The 22,191-nt window shown below is 40.3% G+C and overlaps 1 protein-coding gene across 1 annotated transcript; it reads left to right on the top strand.

Moving 5' to 3' along the window:
* The first annotated feature begins 2,320 nt into the window (after positions 1–2,320).
* Positions 2,321–2,815, top strand: LOC142162229 (uncharacterized). The gene has a single exon (XM_075218555.1). The coding sequence runs from the start codon at positions 2,321–2,323 to the stop codon at positions 2,813–2,815; it is 495 nt and encodes a 164-aa protein (XP_075074656.1).
* Positions 2,816–22,191: the final 19,376 nt, after the last annotated feature.

Below are 22,191 nucleotides of genomic sequence, written 5' to 3'. Positions count from 1 at the left end.
AGACCTAAATACAATAAGGAAGAGGAAGATTAGGCCTTCACGACCGAGGAAATTGAAGAGATCTGTGGGGCTATGAGGCAGAAGTTGTATGAAATCCACATGATCCAACCAGGGGAATGCTCAAGCAACGCTGAGGTGCTATATATAGGACCCGTTGCCAAGCTCCAAAATTGGAAGGCTACTCCATTCCCAATCAGGCGGAAATCCCGGTAGTCCAGTCCTACCACATTTTCTGCATCACGAGTTATTTCAGGGTGTAACTCGGATGTTTTCTTTAGTTTCCTATCTTTAATTTCCAATGTAAACCTTGTCATCTTCAAAGTCAATGAAATGAAATCAATATTTCTTCGTTCATTCTCTCTACTCTTTCTAATTATTTTTTTTCTCTTATTTCAGTTATAATAATGCGGCTTTAAATAACATGACATGCTTGCGGACTTCATGCCCGTATCCAAACACGCTGTCTAATTGTGAAATAATGAACCAAGAACCAGAATATGATGAAGAAGAGGCTTTTAGGGAAATAAATCATGAATTGGAACAGTTTGAGAATAAACCTAAGCCGAACTTAAATGATACTGAGCCGGTTAATTTGGGTAGTTCTGAAGAAGTCAAAGAAACTAAGATAAGCATTCACACAGATGAAAAGGCTCAGGATGCATTGATTCAACATTTGTTTGAATTCAAAGATGTGTTTGTTTGGTCATACGATGACATGCTAGGACTAAGTATCGATTTGGTAGTTCACAAGTTGCCAACCTACCCCGATTATCCCCCTGTCCAGCAAAAGCAAAGAAAGTTCAAAATTGATATCAGTGACAAGATTAAAGAAGAGGTCACAAAACAATTAAAAGCGGGGGTAATCCAAGTGGTTCAATACACCACATGGTTAGCCAATGTAGTTCCAGTGCCAAAGAGAGATGGGAAAACTCGAGTGTGTGTGGACTACAGAGATCTAAACAAAGAAAGTCCTAAGGATAATTTCTCTTTGCCAAACACCCACATCCTTGTTAATAACTACGCCAAACATGAGATATAGTCCTTCGTGGATTGTTATGCAGGATATCACTAGGTGTTGATAGATGAAGAGAATGCAGAAAAGATAGCTTTCACCATACCCTGGGGCACCTACTATTATAGGGTCATGCCTTTTGGTCGGAAGAATGCCGGGGCAACCTACATGATGGCCATGACTAACATTTTTCATGACACGATGCACCAAGAGATAGAATTTTATGTGGACAATGTGATCATCAAATCCAGGACTCAGGACGACCATGTTCGAGACCTGAGGAAATTCTTTAAGCAGCTGCGTAAATATGATCTGAAGCTAAACCCAGTCAAATGTGCATTTAAGGTTCCATCTGGGAAATTCTTGGGATTCATAGTCAGTCGAAGGGGTATCGAGTTAGACCCAACAAAGATAAAGTCCATTCGAGATTTTCCTCCTCCAAGATCCAAGAAAGATGTTATGAGCCTACTGGGAAGATTGAACTACATCAACCGATTCATTGCCCAGTTGACTTCTACATGTGAACCCATCTTCAAGCTGTTAAAGAAAGATGCAGCAATTAAATGGATAGATGAGTGCCAAGAAGCCTTTGACAAAATCGAAGAATATCTGTCGAACCTACTAGTCTTGGTCCCACCCGAACCTGGAAGGCCTTTGTTCCGGTATTTGACAGTTTTGGAGAATTATTTTAGATGTATCCTCGGACAACACGCCGTGACCGGAAGGAAAGAGCAAGTAATCTACTATTTGAGCAAAAAGTTCACAAGTTATGAAGCCAAATATACCCTGTTGGAAAGAACTTGTTGCACCCTAACATGGGTCGCTCAGAAGCTTAGGCATTACTTGTTGTCCTACACCAATTACCTCATTACCGGGTTGGATCCTTTGAAATACATATTCCAGAAGCCGATGCCCACAAGGAGGTTGGCAAAATGGCAGATACTACTCACTGAATTTGACATAGACTACGTCACTCGCACGGCAATGAAAGCCTAGGCTTTAGCAGATCATTTGGCTGAAAACCCTGTTGATGATGAATACCAGCCTTAAAGCACATACTTTCTGGATGAAGAGGTAAATTCAGTTGAGATAAAATAAGAAGACATCCATGCTTGGAAAATGTTCTTTGATGGAGCTGTAAACGCAAAAGGTGTTGGAATTGGGGCAACCTTGATCTCACCCACTAGTCAACATTACCCAGCCACAGCCCGGCTTCGATTTTTTTGCACAAACAACACTGCCGAGTATGAAGCCTGTATTATGGGTATAAACATGGCAATCGACTAAGATGTCGAAGAATTGTTAATCATGGGAGATTCAGATTTGATTATTCGACCAGCCCAAGGAGAATGGGAAACTCGAGATGTCAAACTTATTCCCTATAGGCAGCATGTGGAAGATCTTAGCAGGCGATTCAAGTCAGTTGAGTTCAGGTACATTCCTCGTTTTCACAATGAGTTAGTCGATACACTCGCTACTTTGGCCTCGATGCTGCCATACCCAGGCAATGCCCACATTGACCCGTTGGAAATTCAAATCCGGGAAAGGCACGGTTACTGCAATATAGTTGAGGCAGAACCAAATATTCAACCAATGTATCATGACATCAAAAGGTTTTTAAAAACTAAAGAATATCCCGACCAGGCCAGTGGAGAACAAAAGAGGACCATTAGAGGGCTCGCAAGTGGTTTCTTCTTGAGCGGTGAAGTCTTATACAAAAGGACTCTAGATCTCAACTTGTTAAGATGTGTTGACGCCGAAGAGGCCGTAAGAATCATGTATGAAATGCATGCAGGAGTGTGAAGACCCCACATGAACGGGTATATTTTGGCAAAGAAAATCCTCCGAGAAGGTTATTACTGCATGACTATGGAAAAAGACTGCTTCAGTTTTGTCCGGATATGTCATTAGTGTCAGGTACACGGTGATTTGATTCATGCACCACTTATAGAGTTGCATCCCATGTCAGCACCTTGGCCGTTTGTTGCCTAGGGCATGGACGTCATTGGGCCAATCGAGCCAAAAGCTTCAAATGGGCATAAATTCATATTGGTCGCTATCGACTACTTCACAAAGTGGGTGGAAGCAATTACTCTCAAATCCATCACCAAGAAAGCTGCAGTAGACTTCGTGCACTCCAACCTTATCTGCCATTTTGGTATTCCTGCAACTATCATTACAGATAATGCTGAAAATTTGAATAGTCATTTGATGAGGGAGATATGCGAACAATTCATGATAACACATCGGAACACTACTCCTTATCGTCCCAAAGCTAATGGTGTCATCGAAGCAGCAAATAAGAACATCAAAAAGATTTTGAGAAAGATGATTCAAAGTTCCAGGCAGTGGCATGAAAAGTTACCGTTTGCATTGTTGGGATATCTCACTATTGTGCGCACATCAGTCGGAGCAGCCCCGTATCTTTTTGTTTATGGCACTAAATTCGTAATACCCGCAGAAGTTGAAATCCCTTCTCTTCGGATCATTGTTGAAGCGGAAATTGAAGACAGTGAGTCGGTCAAAACCCGTCTGGAAAAGTTAACCTTGATCGATGAAAAGCTAATGGCCGCAGTCTGCCACAGGCAGTTGTACCAACAAAGAATGGCCTGTGCATACAACAAAAACGTGCGACCTAGAAACTTTGAAATAGGACAACTCGTTTTAAGGCGTATTCTTCCCATCATCAGGAAGCAAAAGCAAAGTTTACTCCTAATTGGAAAGGCCCATACATTATCAGAAAATTGTTGTCAAAAGGGGCATTATATATTAGAAATATTGAAGGAAATGACCCTGAAATAGCTGTAAATGCAGACGTGGTCAAAAGGTACTATGTCTAATCCTTCCGCAATAATAACATTATCCGATTGGGATGACGAAAGCATTCATTATCGCTACCCCAAACATTCCAACCCTTTACTAACCCTTTGAGCCTTTTACCTTTCTTTCATTACCCTCTTTGGAACTTGAAGAAGTTTGTAAAAAAACAACCAAAACAACAAAAACCAAATGTTTTCCTGAACTATGTTTGACTTGATTCTGAAAGGATACATAGGCAGCCTCTCTCTGGGGTGCCGTCACACCAAAACAAAAATCCAATTTCCCCCAAAAAAGTAAAACTGGGGCAGATATTATAATGGTTCCGCGATGATCCTGCTTGAACGGTTCCAAAATTGTAATTCGATCCAAGTTCTTTTTACCCAAACATTGTTCATGTCCTTCCGATCAATCGATGAAAGGTTTTCAAAATCAGAGAATGCAGTTGTTTGGATCCGATGCAATCAAGATGAGATAAATAAAATGAGAGAGTCTTATTGGTAAAAACCTACGGGCACCTTGAGGCGATGGTGAGCAGAGAAACTGAAAAAATGAGAGAGTCTTATTAGTAAAAACTCGTAAACAACACTATAAGGCAACAGTGAGAAGAGAAATGAGAGTGGTCGATTGGCGAAAACCCGCAAAGGGCACCGTTGATCAAAAAGAAGAAACCCCTCACCACCATTGGTACTGAAAGAGTCCTGCCATGGTTTCTCGATTTTTAAAGACAGGTCGCAATGGGTTTATGAGAGGTTGGATAGTTGTGCAGATCAGGTATCCAGTCCAAAAAACATGTCATGTCTATTGAAGTATGCATGCACTCCAGATAAGTCCTTCTTTCCTACCCGAAAGGGACACTTCTCCTTAAATTCACTTTCTTGTCTTTTGTTTACTTTTATTTGAATCCCTTTTGGTCTAGCTCTTTTTCGAATCAAACACAAAGAAAAGGTGGCAAGATTGGTTTTACAGGGTTCTGCTTAATAAAAGTCAAGTCCAAAGAAAGTACCCAGCCTCAGCGAGTGCATCAAGTCGATCCTGATTGGGCATGATGGCCGATGCTCTGAAATCAAAGTTATTGAAAATGAAACGAAATCGAGTCAAAATCCCCTAGAGGCAGAATAACGTGAAAGGGCCAAATCCTCATACGGGTGAACAGTCATGAGAAATTTTGGAAAAGTTAAGTTCCTCGGCTTTAGAAGAAAGAGCAGCTTTCAGAAAAGCCACCTAGCAACAGAGGTTCTCACCCAAAGAGTTGGGCCGAGATCAAGTGATTAAAAATGATCAAGGCCACAAAACCAACCACCGTTTCAAACTAACAATTGTTCTTTGTTTGAAAATTTTGAAACAGGTACAATCCAAAGCAACCATGCAAGAAGCAGGTGCAACCAAAGGGGAAAAAGAAATGCGCAAGTGCTAGAAACAGCTTTGCAGTAACAATCCATAAAAAGGGATGTCCCCTCCGAATTTTTTCCCGCATTTACTCATTCAATGAAATGAAATAAAAAAAAGAAAGTAAAATGAAATGAAAAAAAGAGACAAGAAGAAAATCCAAAAAAAAAATTGTAGTTCAGAATCCCCAATCTCAATCTTTTACACTTTTCCAACATAGGGGTCCAATCCCTAATTGAGATTTTTAGACATAGGACCTCCATTCCCTATTCGCTTTTTGCCAAAATAGGGCTCCAATCCCTAGTTGAGATTTTTTAGAAATAGGGCCTCCATTCCCTAGTCGTTTTTTGCCAACATAGGGCTCCAATCCCTAGTTAAGATTTGAGACATAGGGCCTCCATTCCCTAGTCGTCTTTTACCAACGTAGGGCTCTAATCCCTAGTTGAGATTTTTTAGACATAGGGACTCTATTCCCTAGTTGCCTTTGGCCAACATAGGGCTCCAATCCCTAGTTGAGATTTTTTGATGTAGGGTCTCCATCGCCTAGTCGCCTTTTACAAACATAGGGCTTCAATCCCTAGTTGACATTTGAGACATAGGGTCTCCATCCTCTAGTCGCCTTTTGCCAACATAGGGCTCCAATCCCTAGTTGAGATTTTTTAGACATGGGGCCTCCATTCCCTAGTTGCTTTTTAGCAACATAGGGCTCCAATCCCTAGTTGATATTTTTTAGACATAGGGTCTCCATTCCCTAGTCGCCTTTTACCAATGTAGGGCTCCAATCCGTAGTTGAGATTTTTTAGACATAGGGCCTCCATTCCCTAGTCTCATTTGGCTAACATAGGGCTCCAATCCCTAGTTGAGATTTTTAGACATAGGGTCTCCATCCCCTAGTAGCCGTTTGCCAATATAGGGATCCAATCCATAGTTGAGATTTTTTAGACATAGGGCCTCCATGCCCTAGTCGCCTTTGGCCAACATAGGGCTCCAATCCCTAGTTAAAAATTTTAGACATATGGTCTCCATCCCCTAGTCGCCTTTTGCTAACATAGGGCCCTAATCCCTAGTTGATATTTTTTAGACATAGAGTCTCCAACCCCTAGTCGCCTTTTTCCAACATAGGGCTTCAATCCCTAGTTCAGATTTTTAGACATAGGGCCTCCATTCCCTAGTCGCCTTTTACCAATGTAGGGCTCCAATCCGTAGTTGAGATTTTTTAGACATAGGGCCTCCATTCCCTAGTCGCCTTTGGCCAACATAGGGATCCAATCCCTAGTTGAGATTTTTTGATGTAGGGTCTCCATCGCCTAGTCACCTTTTACCAACATAGGGCTTCAATCCCTAGTTGAGATTTGAGACATAGGGTCTCCATCCTCTAGTTGCCTTTTGCCAACATAGGGCTCCAATCCCTAGTTGAGATTTTTTACACATAGGGCCTCCATTCCCTAGTTTCTTTTTGCCAACATAGGGCTCTAATCCCTATTTGAGATTTTTTAGACATTGGGCCTCCATTCCCTAGTTGCTTTTTAGCAACATAGCGCTCCAATCCCTAGTTGATATTTTTTAGACATAGGGTCTCCATTCCCTAGTCGCCTTTTGCCAACATAGGGCTCCAATCCCTAGTTGAAATTTTAGACATAGTGCCCCATTACCTAGTCTCCTTTTGCCAACGTAGGGCTCCAATCCTAGTTGAGATTTTTTAGACATAGGGCCTCCATTCCCTAGTCGCCTTTGGCTAACATAGGACTCCAATCCCTAGTTGAGATTTTTATACATAGGGTCTCCATCCCCTAGTAGCCGTTTGCCAATATAGAGATCTAATCCATAGTTGAGATTTTTTAGACATAGGGCCTCCATGCCCTAGTCGCCTTTGGCCAACATAGGGCTCTAATTCCTAGTTGAAATTTTTAGACATAAGGTTTCCATCCCCTAGTCGCCTTTTGCCAACATAGGGCTCCAACCCCTAGTTGAGATTTTTTAGACATAGGGTCTCCAACCCCTAGTCGCCTTTTGCCAACATAGGGCTTCAATCCCTAGTTGAGATTTTTAGACATAGGGCCTCCATTCCCTAGTCACCTTTTGCCAACATAGGGCTCCAATCCCTAGTTGAGATTTTTAGACATAGGGCCTCCATTCCCAAGTCTCCTTTTTTACCAACATAGGATATACACTCCCTAGTTGAAGTTATTGTAGATATAGGGCCCCACTCCCTAATATCTTTCTCCTAAAGACACACGATCCTTATGTTATTATTTTCAATAGAGAAATAGTGTAGGATTTGTTACAATAACTCACAAAATTTTCCTAGTGAAAACTAGGGAAGAAAAATTTCGTTCGTTTGTTTGTTTTAGTGTTTGAGCAGGTTAACCTCGGGGTACAGTGTTCGAGACAACCGAAAGAATGAGTCTCGATCCAAAATAATGAAAAGAAGAAAAGAGCAAAAAATAAATGAACTCAAAGTGCTGAAGTGGAAAAGGATGAGGACTGCTCAAGATATGATTAAAATCATAGGCTTTGCATGTCTCACCTTAATCCAAAGCTGAAGGGTGAACCAGCGGTTACAGCTGACGAGCATCAAGATTCAGATCGGAGTTCGCATCAAGAACCAGCCAAGACTCTAGATCAAGCTTTAGAAGATTTATAGATAGGAATTTTGTAACTCATATTTGATAGGCTTTAGCTCTTTACTTTCCATTTTGGTGTTCAACAAGTAGTAGAAACAGCAGCAACAACAATGAAATCACAGCTTCTCGGTAGTCCCAGCTACCAAAACTTCCAGAACTACACTGACCTGATTCCTTTATAGCTAAGGATATGTAGGCAACCTTTGAAGCAAAGTTCGGTCAGGCTCTTTTCAAAAATGCTTCTCATGGAGTTTCAAACGGGCAAAAATCCATCATAATTGATCATTTTATCTTTGCCTGAAAACCCTTCGTGTCTCCGAGCAAAAAGGGGCAGTTGTGAGCACGTGATTTTTGCCCCACATGAATTACTCCTACAGAATTCCAAAGAATTAGATTTTTTATTTTAAATGTATTTTATTTTAGGAACTATTGTAGAAATTTTTCTAATTATTTGCATTTTTGTGTGCATGTTTAATTTTATTTTTGATTCATGAAAAAAACAAAAATACATTGCATTCGCATTTAGGATTTAATTTTATATTTTTTTAGATTAATTAGTAAATTGGTTGTTTTATGAAATATGAAAAATCACAAAAATAGTTCATTTTTCTTTTTATCTCTTTAATTTTGAATTTTATAGTTTTTCTTTAAATTTAGGATTTATTTAATTATTGTAAATATTATGTCAAGTATTTAATATTATTTTGGTAGGTTAATTTAATTTTTAAGAGTTAATTTTCTTTTAATTTAAAAAAATAAAATTGGAAAATGAAAAGAAAAGGAAAAGAAATAAAAAAGTCTGATTTTTTGGGCCAATTTAATTTAATTCCCCCAAGCCCAATTGATTAAACACCATTACCCCATCGAAATTGGCGCAAAACCCGCATTTTACCCGGTCCGACCCAGCTTGCCCAAAACGACCCCGTTTCGGTTCTCCCAATCAGGACCGTTGATCTCACTTGATCGAACGGTCCGGAACTGAGCCCCAAATTAAATATAACTATCCGATCGACCCCCCTACCCCCACTCATTTCATCTCCTTCATTTCACCTTTTTCAGGGAACAACCCAACCCTAGTCCGCCGACCCAATTCTCTACCATCTCCAGCCGGCAGCGCCACCCCCAATCAGCCTCAAATCTATACCACAAGACCCTCACAGCATCCCCTTTCCCAATTCCTAACCAATTTCCCTCGAATCTTTCTAGAACCCTTCGAATCTTTAATCAAGTTTGAAACCCTAAAATCTCAAATCGCCTCACTTTTGAATCTGTGACATGCAAGGTCTATTCCCCGAGTTTCCTAAGTATCCATGGCTGATTTATCACAAAACAATGATGTTCGCTTGTTCTTGACAAAGAACAAGTGATTAACATTATTTTGGGTTAAATCGGAGTGTCAGTATCGATTTCGAGTTTAATCGGTGAGTTTTCTTCATTTTTTTGTCCTTTTTTCGTTTGTTTCACCATCTGTCCCTCTCTCTTTCATTTCTTTAATTTTCGTTTTCTTCTGATGAATTTGGTGAAATTTTTAACTTCTGAATCTAGGTTTTCTTTGTTTGTTTTCTTTTAAAATTATTCGTTAATTTTGTTTGGTTTATGCATTTTGCCTGTTTAGCTTCTGATTTTGTTTTAGTATTATACCCATCTTAATTAGATTTTGTGTTAATTTGGTCATTTGATTAACTATAGATCTTTATTTAGTTTAAAAGGAAATCAATCACTCAGTCTATATTTTTAGTTTTGAAATCATTCAAAGTGATTATTTCTTCTGTTTCTCATTGAAATGGCTAAATGGATTTCTGATTTTTGGTTTGGGCCTTGGGGTCAATTCTGACCCATTTTCAAGAGTAACCCATTTGTTTGGGTTTAGGTCTTGGGTCAATTTGACCCGTTTGGTTCCAAGGGTAATTGACAGGGGTTTAAGGGTTTGTTTGGGAAAATCAGGTAAGGGAATCTTTAAAACTGATTTAGGAAGCTGCGTAGAAGGCGGGTTTGGGGTTGATTTTGAAAAGCTGATTTTAAATTAAGGGCATATTAGCAAAAACGAAAATTCCAAAAGGAATAAAGGGCAAAAGTCTGAAATCATCCTGTTGCCCTAAAAACTTCTCTATAAAGGCATTGTTTCTTCACTCTCAAGGGAGATTTTTGGAAAATTAACAACACTAAAAACTTTAGGAATGACTGAGCTTCCTATAGACTCTAAAAATACTGAAATTTGCTTAGAGTTTTCTTGTTTCTGCACCTTGAGTTCCCTGTTAGTCTGATTTTCAAAAGCTCTCAAAAGTTGTATAGATTCTGGGTTCGAATCTGGTTCAAAAGGCTGAATAGTTCTTGTTTGTTTGGTTGTTTCCGTTGCTGACTATTGTTGCTGCTTCATCTTAAATTCCTAGCTCATTTTCCTTGTTGTTTGTTGTTGTAACTAGGTACTCATTCAACCTCAAATGACATGTTGAAATGGGAATGAGAATGTTGATGATACCATGTTTCATGGCAGTCTATTTTAGATTATTTGGTTCTGTATTCATTTAGTCTTGTTATGTGGTTATGTGTTTATTAAGTTGTTATTATTAAAGTATTTGTAAAGTGGATAAGCAATTTGGTGTAGTATTTTTGAGTTGTGAGCTAATAAGAGTGTTGTTAGATATATTTAATCATGCTTTGGTACTGTTGGTTTTAATGTGAGTATTGTGTTCAGAAGTTGGACATGTGAGCCTTGTTAATTAACTTGTAATTATTTACCTCTTTTAGATGTCGGCTTAGGCATTTGAACAAATTCAGTGCATGTTATTGTATTTTGGCAGCTGTTTCTAATGGCTGTAATACTCTATTGAAGCCACTAAGAGTGCTGGTAAGTCCTCTTTCTGCTATCCAAACACTTTATATCCTTCGCTACCCCTTTTGATCCTATGTTATTTTCTTTGACTACCCTCTTTTGGAATCAAGTTTAGAGTCAAGAGTAAACAAAAAACAAAAAAAAGAGAAAAAGAGAAAGAAAAAAAAGAGACCATATCCTAAGAGTACAAACTGGGGCAATTCTTAGGATGTTCAAGTGAAAAAAAAATGAAGAAGAAAAGAACTGGCAAAGGTCCATGCCCCCCAGGAAATAGAAGCTAGGGTAACTTATTTTGAAAACAAAAAAAAAGAAGAAAAAATAGAAAGAAAGATGAAAAAAAAGTTAGGTCAGATGTTTGAATTAGGTTTGACCTGATTCCTTAAAAAAGGATACATAAGCAGCCTCATTGTTCGGTCCAACCAAACAAGAATTTAAAAAAATCAGAAAAGAAAAGAAAAGAAAAAAAATCCCAAAAAATCCCCAATAGCTGAAACTGGTGCAAAGATTTTATTTCACCTTTGAAAGAGTCGATTCCAAGAGTTGTAAGTATACAACCCCTAATTTTGAGTCTACTTTGAGCCTTTATGCTGACCCTTCTTTCCAACCCTGTCCAAAAACCTTCCAAATAAATACCTCCCGGTATGCCTTCAAGAATGCCAAGAGAAGCATGCAATGAGCAATGGTTGTCACGCGACATAGAACACTGTCAAGTTGCTCAAGAAAGCAACAGAAAAAAAAATGAGAGAGTCTTGGTAGTGAAAACCTTCACGGGCACTGTAAGGCGACAGTAAGCAGAGATGAATAAATGAGAGAGACTTATTGGTGAAAAACCCTTGGGGAACCACTGTGAGCACGTGATTTTTGCCCTACAAGAACTACTCCCACAAAAATTCAAAATGAAATAGTTGTGTGTTGCTTGTGATTTATTTGTATTTGTCTGTGTATGTTTATTCTATTTTTACTACTGAAAAATACAAATAATATATGTGTTGCATTTGCATTTACAATTTAGGATTAATTAACCAGTGATTTGTTTGAGGAAAATGAAAATCATAAAAATAATATATTTTGCATTTTTACCATTTAATGTTGAATTGTGTGATTTTATTGTTAATTGGCATTTAATTGTATGTGATAAGTGTTATTAAGTGATAATTAGTATTTTTAGTAAGTTAACTTGGTTTATGATTTTAGAAAATAATTTAGAAATCAAATGAATGAAAAGAATAAAAGAAATAAGAAGAAAATATAGAGAGAATCAATAAAAAAGAAAGAACCAAATTTGGGCCAAAAGCAGCCAAGCCCAAACCAAACTCGTCCAAACCCACACCTGATCCAGCCCATTACCAGTCCAATCCAGTCCATCTCGGAGACACCCAAACAGCATCGTTTTGGGGAAGCCCTGATCAGGACCGTTGATCTCACTTGATCAACGGTCCAGATCACTCCGCCCTCACCTGTAACCCCATACCCGACCCATGGCCCCGAATCAACCCGATCTCTTAATAAGACCAAACGACACCATTTGAGTTAAGTGAACTGATCCGGACCCTCGATCTCTCTTGATCGAACGACCAAGATCAAATCACCCCCACTAAATAAATGAAATCTCATACCTAGCCCCCCAAGTCCAAACCCCTTGTTCATCATCGTCTCTCAGAGATGAAGCCCCTTCCCCAAACCCTAGCCGCCATGGCATTCCTTCGCCTGAAACCCGGTGGCAACGATGCCGCCGGCCACCAAAATAACACCCCTGAACCTCCTAACCACCCTCAACACAGATCCAGTACCCGTTTTCTTCGAATTATCCTTAAACGTCTCTAATCTTCATTTGAAGATTCAAACAAAACATGGACCTACCACAATCTGCCCTGAACTCACACCCTGGCACCCCTTGACCTACCTCATAACCAAACCACAATTGGTTTGGTTCGAATCGGGCTAGAAATACTCGAACCCCAAATCAAAACGAAAGAACCCTAGAAAACCAAGACTGGTTTCTGTCCGAAGTTTAAGGGGATTTGGGTTTTTAACTGACCTTAGTCGAAGTGTTATTAGTTGAGAACACTCGATTAAGGTCCGTTTGACCTCAAAAAGTTCAAGGCCGAGTCGATTCAAGTCCGCATGTTCTCTGTTCCATTTAAGGTATTTTTTTTCCTTTTATTCTATTTTTGATGCTTTAAAACGTCTGTTTATTTGTCTAGTATTGTTATATTAATTTTTAATTTTTGTCTATTGTTCTGTTCTTCTCCCTCAGACCTTTTTATTTGGTCGAATTTGTTTCTGCTCATTGTTGTGAATAATTATAGGTTGTGTAATCGATTCGAATAAGTTTCGTCGATCAGTTAAGTTTTATTATAAATCTCTGTTCTTGTCAATGCCGCTTGAATTGCCTGATTATATATTTCTGATTGATTGCTGTCAATTGTTGTAGGCAATCGGTTAATTAGTTTTCGTCGATTAATTCGTTCTTGTTTGTAGACCAATAAGATTGTCAAAATGGTTGTTGTGTGTGCTGATCTGTGGACACTTAGCTTCAGGGCATTGTCAATAGGCTGACAATGATCCTGCATTCATGTTGATTTTGATTCAATTTTCAGTTTCAGCTTTAAGGATTCTGATGAGTTTTGTGTTGTGATTAGTTTGGTTTTGATTTAATTTTAGTTCATTTGTTTTAATTAAAATTTAACCTCAGTCATTCAGTTGTCAGAAGTAAGTTGGTTATAGCTGTTAATCAGAATTAGTTTAGATAATTGTTAGCTTGAAGAGATTTTAGAGTTAAAGGTTTTAATGCAGATTGAATAGATTGTATTGGGGCAGTAATATTAAGGGGTTTCAGGGATGATTTGGGAATGGAATAGTTAGGGTAATATTTTAGTGTAAGTGACTTGTTAGTGGGGTATTAAACGTCTTTAAATTAATAAGGTAATAGGGAACAAGAGGGAATGGGGGCTGAAAATAAGGAAATAGCTTTCCTTAGTGGGTTTTAAGTGGAAAATGCAGATTTTTAGTGGGGAAGGGGGTCGGACAGTTAAGTTGGAAAGAGAGGGCAGGTCTGGATGGCTATATAAAGGAGGAGGATTAGGACTGATTCAGAGGATTGATTTTTGGAAAGCTTGGGGGAGTTGAAAAAGAATAGCTACTGTTTTCATTGCCTCGCTTCGGATCTGAAATAGCTAGAATTTTTCTTCCTTTTACTTCTGCTCTATACTTGGAATCGTTCATAGTTGCTGGTTATTTGTTGTTGCACTGCTGTTGCAACTGCTGTTCGTTACTACTGCTGTTGCTGATCCTCTTCTTGTATTGTCAATACCAGGTACATGCTTCGAATTCCCTTGATGTAAGTTCAACCTTGGAGTGAAAATGTAGTTTTATGCCAAAGTCGAGCTCATCTGAATACTTGTAGTTATAGTTCGTTAAAGGGTGTACTTATATTGTTTTTTTAACTAGTTGGCTTGTTGACATGATATGGACTGCACGGATTTGAACTAGGACTGTTTATATTACATGAATAATAGACGACTGTATAATTAGGACTATTTATAAGTTGTTTGGGCTGCTTGATTCCGATACTGTTTGGATTTTGGAATATGATTATGTAATAGTCATATTGGTTTAGTGTTGTTTTGTAGTATAATTTTGAAATAAGAAGCAAGCTACAAGCTGAAATCAGCAAGTATGGGTTTAAATGTGGTTATTGATTAAGAGTGCATCCGTTATTCATATTTTGTTAAGAATTAAACTTGTATCTATGTATTCTCGTAAAATTCTTTTTTTATATATATATTTTATAATGCGTATATTTATGTAAGTTTTAGACAATATTGTCATTAGTGAGTTTAGACAAGTTTTAGACAATATTTTGTAATGCGTAAACTTGTATCGTTGTAGTATAGACAAGTAATATATTTTAGTTGTAATAATAATGATATGGTACACGTTTTCAATCTGATAGTAATAGACAATGGCCAATAGTTAACACGAGATTGGAAATTAATGGTAATGTATTATTAAGCTAATAATTGTAACCATTGTTAATTAGTTAACTGATTAGGAAAGTTGTGCTTGATTTTGGAGATGAAAGCCGGTTGTCCCACGGGTAGGCCTTGGAGGCCCGATGCGGATTAATTATAAGTTTCTTTCTTAAAGGGGAAGTAGCTCTTAAAACAAATTAATTAGGACTTCTTTTCACTTTAGAGACAATAAAAATAGCAAATTATAGTTGCTTTAGGCTTACTTTCTTTTTAAAAATAAAAATTTAAAAAAGACGAGCCTCGCCATATAAAACGCACAAGCTGCGGGGCCCTCAATAAAGGAATATCATGAATACATAGAATTCGGGACGGGCCGTTTAGCAGATTTCACGGCCTTCCCCAAAGTAATAACGCGTTAGTCACTGTTAGGTGCGCCTTTAATGATTTACTTCCTTAAACTCGGGTGCACATTTATGTGACCCAAATTCAAATCTCAACGGAGTCGAAATGTGTCGATAATCACGGGTACATTGATGTGACGTGGTTCGAGATACGTTTTCACGATGTTGCAATTCTGTGTTAAAATAATAATGATAATAACAAAAGCAGTTAAAAGTTAAAATTTGCACATAGGTTCATAATTGTATAAATATCAGATAATTAAGCCGAATATGACAGTTGAGCGACCGTGCTAGAACCACGGAACTCGGGAATGCCTTACACCTTCTCCCGGGTTAACAGAATTCCTTATCCGAATTTCTGGTGCGCAGACTGTTAAACAGAGTTAATCTTTTCCTCGATTCGGGATTCAACCGGTGACTTGGGACACCATAAATCTTCCAAGTGGCGACTCTGAATCTTTAAATATAATCCCGTTTCGATTGTCCTTTAATTGGAAAAACTCATTTTACGTCCCTTCACTGGGGTGTAGGCAAAAAGGAGGTGTGACAGCTTTGGCGACTCTGTTGGGGACCGAACCCAGAATCTCTGGTTCAGGGTTCAGAATTTGAGCTTAGATGGATTGTTATATTTGGATTTATTTATTATTATCTGATTTTATTACATGTTTCGTCTTAATGTGCTAAAATTTTGCTTTTACTGCTTTGATATTATCTGAACTGTATATATAAACTGATACAAAATCCCTCTCTTCTCTCTCTTGAGGAGTGCACGCTGGTCCTGACTCCTTTCTGTTAGTGTCATATCCCAAAATAGAACGAGGATTCGGAGGAGTTGCAAAACCGGATGATCTTTTGGTTACCGGTACGCAGTTCCCATCCTCGGCTCGAGTTATCCGCTCGGGTAAGCCAGGTCTAGAACAAACACCCAGGATAAACCTAGTATAACAGAACCTCATGCCGGATCCCTAGTAGGAACGCTTATTTGCATCATGTGTACTTGACTTAGGGGACTCAACACAGGGGTTGGGTCCGTCTAGGACAAGCGACCTGAAATGAAAAAGACCATCTTGCTGCATCCTGTTTGTTTTACGCATTTATTTGCTGCAGACTTGCATGCTGACCGACTTCTGAAAATATTGGAATATCGGAAAAAGAGAAAAAGAAAATAGCAGTGTAGAGAGATAATTTTGAAAAAAAAATAGTGCCCAAACAGCGAACTCTGCCAAAATTTTGTGAAAATATTTTTTAGTGTAATTTATTTAAACAAGACTTGTTGTCAGAATTAGTTTATTGTCGTTGCCCGAACTACGCCGGTTTGATTCTCACAGGATGTGAGATACGTAGGCAGCCCTCATCGGGTCCAACCTCCCATTTTGCAAAAATAGCCAAAAAATGTCAAACATTTTAATCTTTCGTCATAGATAAGTCGGGTGATTCCATTCTTGTAAAAATAGCTGAATGTCCCTAAAAAGACGCCGGAAGGTTGTTTTTGCGAAAATAGCCACTTTTGGTCATTCTCAAGGTTTTGTCCGGTTGGTAAAACACAGCCTTTAAATCTTCTTCGAAGTGCTGAAAAGCCGTATTGACAAGACCGGAGTTTTATTTAAATGTGTGTCAATTTTAGTTTATTCTTTCTTTGAGTCCAATGAGTGTTAATCACCCCAAACAAACATACAGAATGAGCCCGGGTCCAAGTTTGTCGGTAACAGTTAGGATCAAGATCCCTTTGGAGTTACGCTTGTGGTGGGAGGATTTGGAAAAGTCAGAGCGAGATAAGATCAAACTACATCTGGGAGGTCTCACTAGTTTGTTGAACATCAGACCCAGATGTGACATCATAAAGGCTTTGGTTACATTTTGGGATCCGGCCCACAATGTATTCCACTTCTCAGATTTTGAACTTACCCCAACCTTATAAGAGGTAGCAAGTTATATGGACATTACTGAGGGGCTAAGGCACAAATATCTGATTGCTCCAAAAGCCGTCAATTCGTACAAGTTCATGGATCTACTGAAGATAAGCAAGGGAGTCCCGTACTCTGAGTTGGATAGAGGTTTTTCTACTCTGCAGTTCATATACTAGAGGTATGGGCATATAGGAGGGTTCGACGATCTGGAAAGCGGGGTTTACAGCAGAGGGAATCGGACAAAATGGGATGAACATAGGCGGTTCGCCTTCATGGTAGCATTCTTGGACATTGTGATGTTTCCTCGGAAAGACAGAAATATTGATTTGAAGGTGGCTGGAGTCGTCAAGGTCCTAATTACCAACAACAAAATCACGCTTTCCCCTATGATAGTGTCCGAGATATACCGATCTCTCACAGCCTGTAAAGCCGGGGCAAATTTTTTTGAAGGATGCAATTTGTTATTGCAGATGTGGATGATCGAGCACTTATGTCATCATCCTCAGTATATGAGCTATAGATCTACAAACGAAGGTTGTATTAAAGGATATAACATGAGGGTTTCATGGCTCAAATTGCCAGAAGGGTCTGAGGATTGGGTATTTTGCCTTCGCGCCATCACTGCAGCACAAATAGGGTGGACATTGGGTTGGCTTCCTGTTGAAGAAATTGTGTACATGCCCGCCACGGGTCCTTACTTCCTCTTAATGGGACTCCGAGGCATTCAGCCTTATGCACCTTTCCGGGTGATGAGACAGTTAGGGAGGTGTCAGGTGGTACACTCAGACGAAGATCTCAGTGTTTATGCAATCGAGGTTAGCACCAATAGCCAATTTCATGAAGAAACCGTTCGTTCTATATGGAATGAATGCCAATATTTAACGGTAAACACTCGAGTGCACAACCTATCCAGAGGCGAAGTCTCACCTGCTTATATCGCCTGGTACAGGAAGAGGGGCATTGTAAGAGACGAGCCAGAACGGCCAACCAAAAAACCTCACATTCAAGAGTTCGTCGAGGCGTCACAAGAACCGTGAGACTAGTTGGCCAAAGAGCGCGAATACTGGGCCGAAGTAGGGAAGATGAAACAACAGATTAAGGATCTAAAATTTGAGAACAGGGTGCAAGTTGGTGCCGATGAAGGAGAGAAGAACAAATTAGCCCAAGAAAATGAGGCTCTCAAGTCTCAGATCTGACAAATGAGGATAGATGTTGACAACCAGCAAAGGAGTCGGTCGGATGAAAGATTGATTAACGGACTAAAAAAGGAAATCATTGAGCGTCGGGATGACCTGAAGAAATCTGAGGGTGCCGTAGCACAGCTCCGGGCACAATGGGCGAAAAGAACAAAAGAGAGCATATAGTACTTGCAGTATGTGAAGATGGAATATGAAAAAACCATCGCCAAACTAAAAGGGAAAATGACCACCTTGAGGACAAGGCAGCTAAGCAAGCTGAAGCTTATGAAATCGAAAGTGGACACTGTTACGATTTACTGGCTCGAATGGAAGATGAAATACGGCAGTTGCAGAGGCAGCGTCTCCAGGATTCTCAGGTTTTGGGGGGCCGTAGTGATTAGATAAGGCGCCTTCTCATAGAAAAAGGTCAAACCAGAAACAAGATTGGGACTATTGCCCCTGGCATCATTAGGAGATGCCGAATGTGTGAAGACATGACCCGCACTACCTTCTTGTCAGCAGTAATGATTTTTGTCAAGCGGACAATGTACGAACTGGAGCAACTTGAAAGGGATCTCACACCAAAGCCCGCGGCAAGGACGAACGATGCCTCGTGGGCACCAACTTTTGGAGCTTTAATGTATTCATAGTTCGAGTCAATATTTTTGTTTTAGAGTCTGTTGTCTGTCTGTGTATTCTCTTTTGCATCAAAATGTGACAGTAGTTTTTTTAGTCCATAATTGGTTTTACTTCGGGTTTGTTCTCCTTTCCAAAAAGTGTTTAGTTTATAATATAATGTTTCAGTAAAGAAAATGGAAAATTGCCAAAATTTGCTTTCGCATTTATGTGTCAGAACTACGCACGGTCTGATTCATGCAGGGACATGATACGTAGGTAATCCACATAAGATTCGACCACCACTAAAAAAGGAAAGTTTGGAGGCACTTAAAAGAAGTCGGAATGATGCATGCAGTCAGAACAAAGACATGATAGAAATGGTTAAACTGCTTAGGAACATTGCATCCCTAACGTGAAATTGCAATATGTGTTAAACTCTAACGCTAACAAGTTTGTTGTTGATCCAGAGATTTCGAAATAGTTCGCTCGTTAGAACGTTCTGGCAGAATACCATTACCACACAAGATCTAAAGGGCCCATTCCGAAAAGTATGTCTGGTTCGGACAAAAGAGTTGAGGAGGAAAAGACGGAGATGAAAATGATGAAGGAGGAAGTAGACAGGTTGAGACAAGAGATAGTTGGGATGCACCTATCCTGGGCTAGGGGACAAACATCACCAATACCTCCCCCTACTCCTAACCTCTCACCGGCTCGGACTCTGGAACACCCTCCCGCTGGTCCATCAACGAGCCTCCCCAATGCCCAATACTATCAGGGGGAAACTTCCTATAATCCCCAAGCTCCACCACCCAAACAAAACCCTCCTCCACCAACTGTTCCTGTTTTCGTGGCACCTCCACCCGCCACATTGCAAAAATCATCCGATGAACCAGTGTTTCAGGTTCATGACAACCAATACTATCCTCCTGAACTCACCTTCAAAGCACCCGAGCCATACACTTACACCCCTCACCTTCAGCTCCTGGCGGAAACTGAGAGGCCGGCTAAGAATCCGGAGTAGGACGAAGTGCTTCGTAAAGTGAAAAGCCTGGAGCAGTCCTTCAGGAATATGCATGGATTGTGCAGCCAAGTTAGTGTGGCCTATAAAGATCTGTGTCCCTTCCCTGATGTTCAATTGCCGGCAGATTTTAAGATGCCAAAGTTTGATATATATGACGGATATGGTGATCCCATGGCACATCTACGAGGTTTATGTAGTAAGATGAGAGGGGCAGGTGGAAAGGATGAGCTGCTGATAGCTTATTTTGGTCAAAGTTTAAGCGGGTCAGCACTGGAATGGTACACGAGGCAAGATCCTAGCAGGTGGTATACCTGGGACGATCTAGCACAAGCATTTGCAGGTCACTTCCAATATAACCTTGAGATCGTCCCTGACCGTCTCACACTATTGAAACTTGAGAAAAAGCCTAGAGAGAGCTTCAGGGAATTCCGATTTCGTTGGAGAGAACAAGCAGCAAGAGTCGATCCACCAATGAAGGAAGGTGAAATGGTGGACTACTTCTTACAAACTTTGGAGCCAACTTACTTTGGTCACCTGGTGAAGTCAGTTGGTAAATCTTTCAACGAATAAAAATGGGTGGTATGGTTGAAGAGGGACTCAGGTCCAACAAGATAATTAGCTATTCGGCAATCAAGGCCATAACTCAGGCTATCCAAAGCGGCACGGGAGGTGCGCTCGGGAAATAGAAGAGAGAGGAGGTCACAACAGTCGAAGCAGGTACTTGATCCAGATCCATAGGTCCTTACCCTCACTACCAACCTAGACCCCATCACCCAAATTACCCACACACTCCATACAACCCTCCACAACCCTATTATCCACCACAAGAACCACATTTCTCCGTCCATCACGCCCAAACTTACACCCAACCTCCGGCACGCCCACAATGGCGTGCGCCGTTTCCCCAGAATACATATCCACCTCCACAAAACACATACCCACCTCCATAAAACACATATCCACCACTAAGGGCCTACAGGAATCATTCAGGGACAGGCTTCCGCGGAAATCAGGCTTTCAAGAATGAAAGGGTGCACAGGCAGAGAACATTCACTCTGCTGGGAGAAACCTATACTACTTTGTTCCACAAATTGAGGCAATTAGGCCTGTTGAGTCCTGTTGAGCCCAAATTGCCAAATCCCCTTCCCAAAAATCTGGACCACTCGGTAAGTTGTGAATATTGTTTGGAGGCTCCCGGGCATGATACTGAGAAGTGCTGGAAGTTGAAGACTGTCGTACAAGATCTTATTGACACAAATAGGATCGAGGTTCAGGCACCAGAGGCACCCAACATCAATGAGAACCCGCTTCCGGTGCACCATGAGGCCCATATGATCGAACTAGTGCATGAAGGAGGGGAGCCCAAGAAACCCTCACAAACGGTAATGATGATTCGTGCCAGTCCAAATGAAAAGTCGACCAGTGGAAAGGCAGTGGTACAGTTGGAAAGGGTAGATGACAAGCCAGTTGTGGTAATGGGGAAAGGTTCATCTGTTGTTGAGAAGAAGCTAGAGCCGTTCAGGGTAGTGCTGCAGGGAGTACCAAGCACACCAGTGTTAGTTGTGAAGGCAGCCCACGTAGAACCAGTTTTTATCAGGCTAGTAATGCAGTTGCCGATAACAAGTGAGAAAGTTGTGCCATAGTGCTACAGTCAAGTGACGGTGATGCATAAGGGGAAGGAGATTGTGGAAGAAGTAAGCGAGGCCCAGGGGTTAACTCGTTCAGCAAGGTGTTTTGCTCCCGCAGAATTGAGAAGGGCCAATCCTATAACAATAAAGAAGCCAGTGATGGAGGAAGAAGCAGAGGAGTTTTTGAAGAACATGAAGGCACAGGACTACTCCATTGTAGAGCAGTTGAGGAAGACCCCGACCTAGATTTCATTCTTATCCTTGTTGATCCATTCAAGTGATCATTGTCGGGCATTAATGAAGATTTTGAACGAAGCCTATGTTCCGGACAAGCTCTCAGTGAACTATTTGGAGAAAATAGTGCACAAAATCTTCGAGGTAAACCGAGTGACATTTTCTAACGATGAATTGCTGAAAGAAGTCACAGAACACAACAAAGCCCTCTACTTGACCGTGAAATGCGAAGACTCGGTGGTCACCTGGGTATTGATTGATAATGGGTCAAGCGCCAACATCTGTACTTTGAGTACTCTGAACAAGCTGAAGGTTGATCATGACCAGATTCACAGGAACAATGTCTGCGTCCGAGGTTTTGATGGGGGTGGTACTGACACAGTAGGTGATATCATGCTGGAATTGACAATTGGTCCGGTCGAGTTCACCATAGAATTTCAAGTGATAGACGTGGCGGTGTCGTATAATCTTCTGTTGGGGCGACCTTGGATCCACGCAGCCAAAGCAGTGCCTTCTACACTGCATCAGATGGTCAAATTTGAATGGGATAGACAA

Source organism: Nicotiana tabacum, chromosome 7 (genome assembly GCF_000715075.1).
Source record: "Nicotiana tabacum cultivar K326 chromosome 7, ASM71507v2, whole genome shotgun sequence".
NCBI lineage: Eukaryota > Viridiplantae > Streptophyta > Magnoliopsida > Solanales > Solanaceae > Nicotiana > Nicotiana tabacum.
This window is presented reverse-complemented; position numbering and strand designations above follow the sequence as displayed.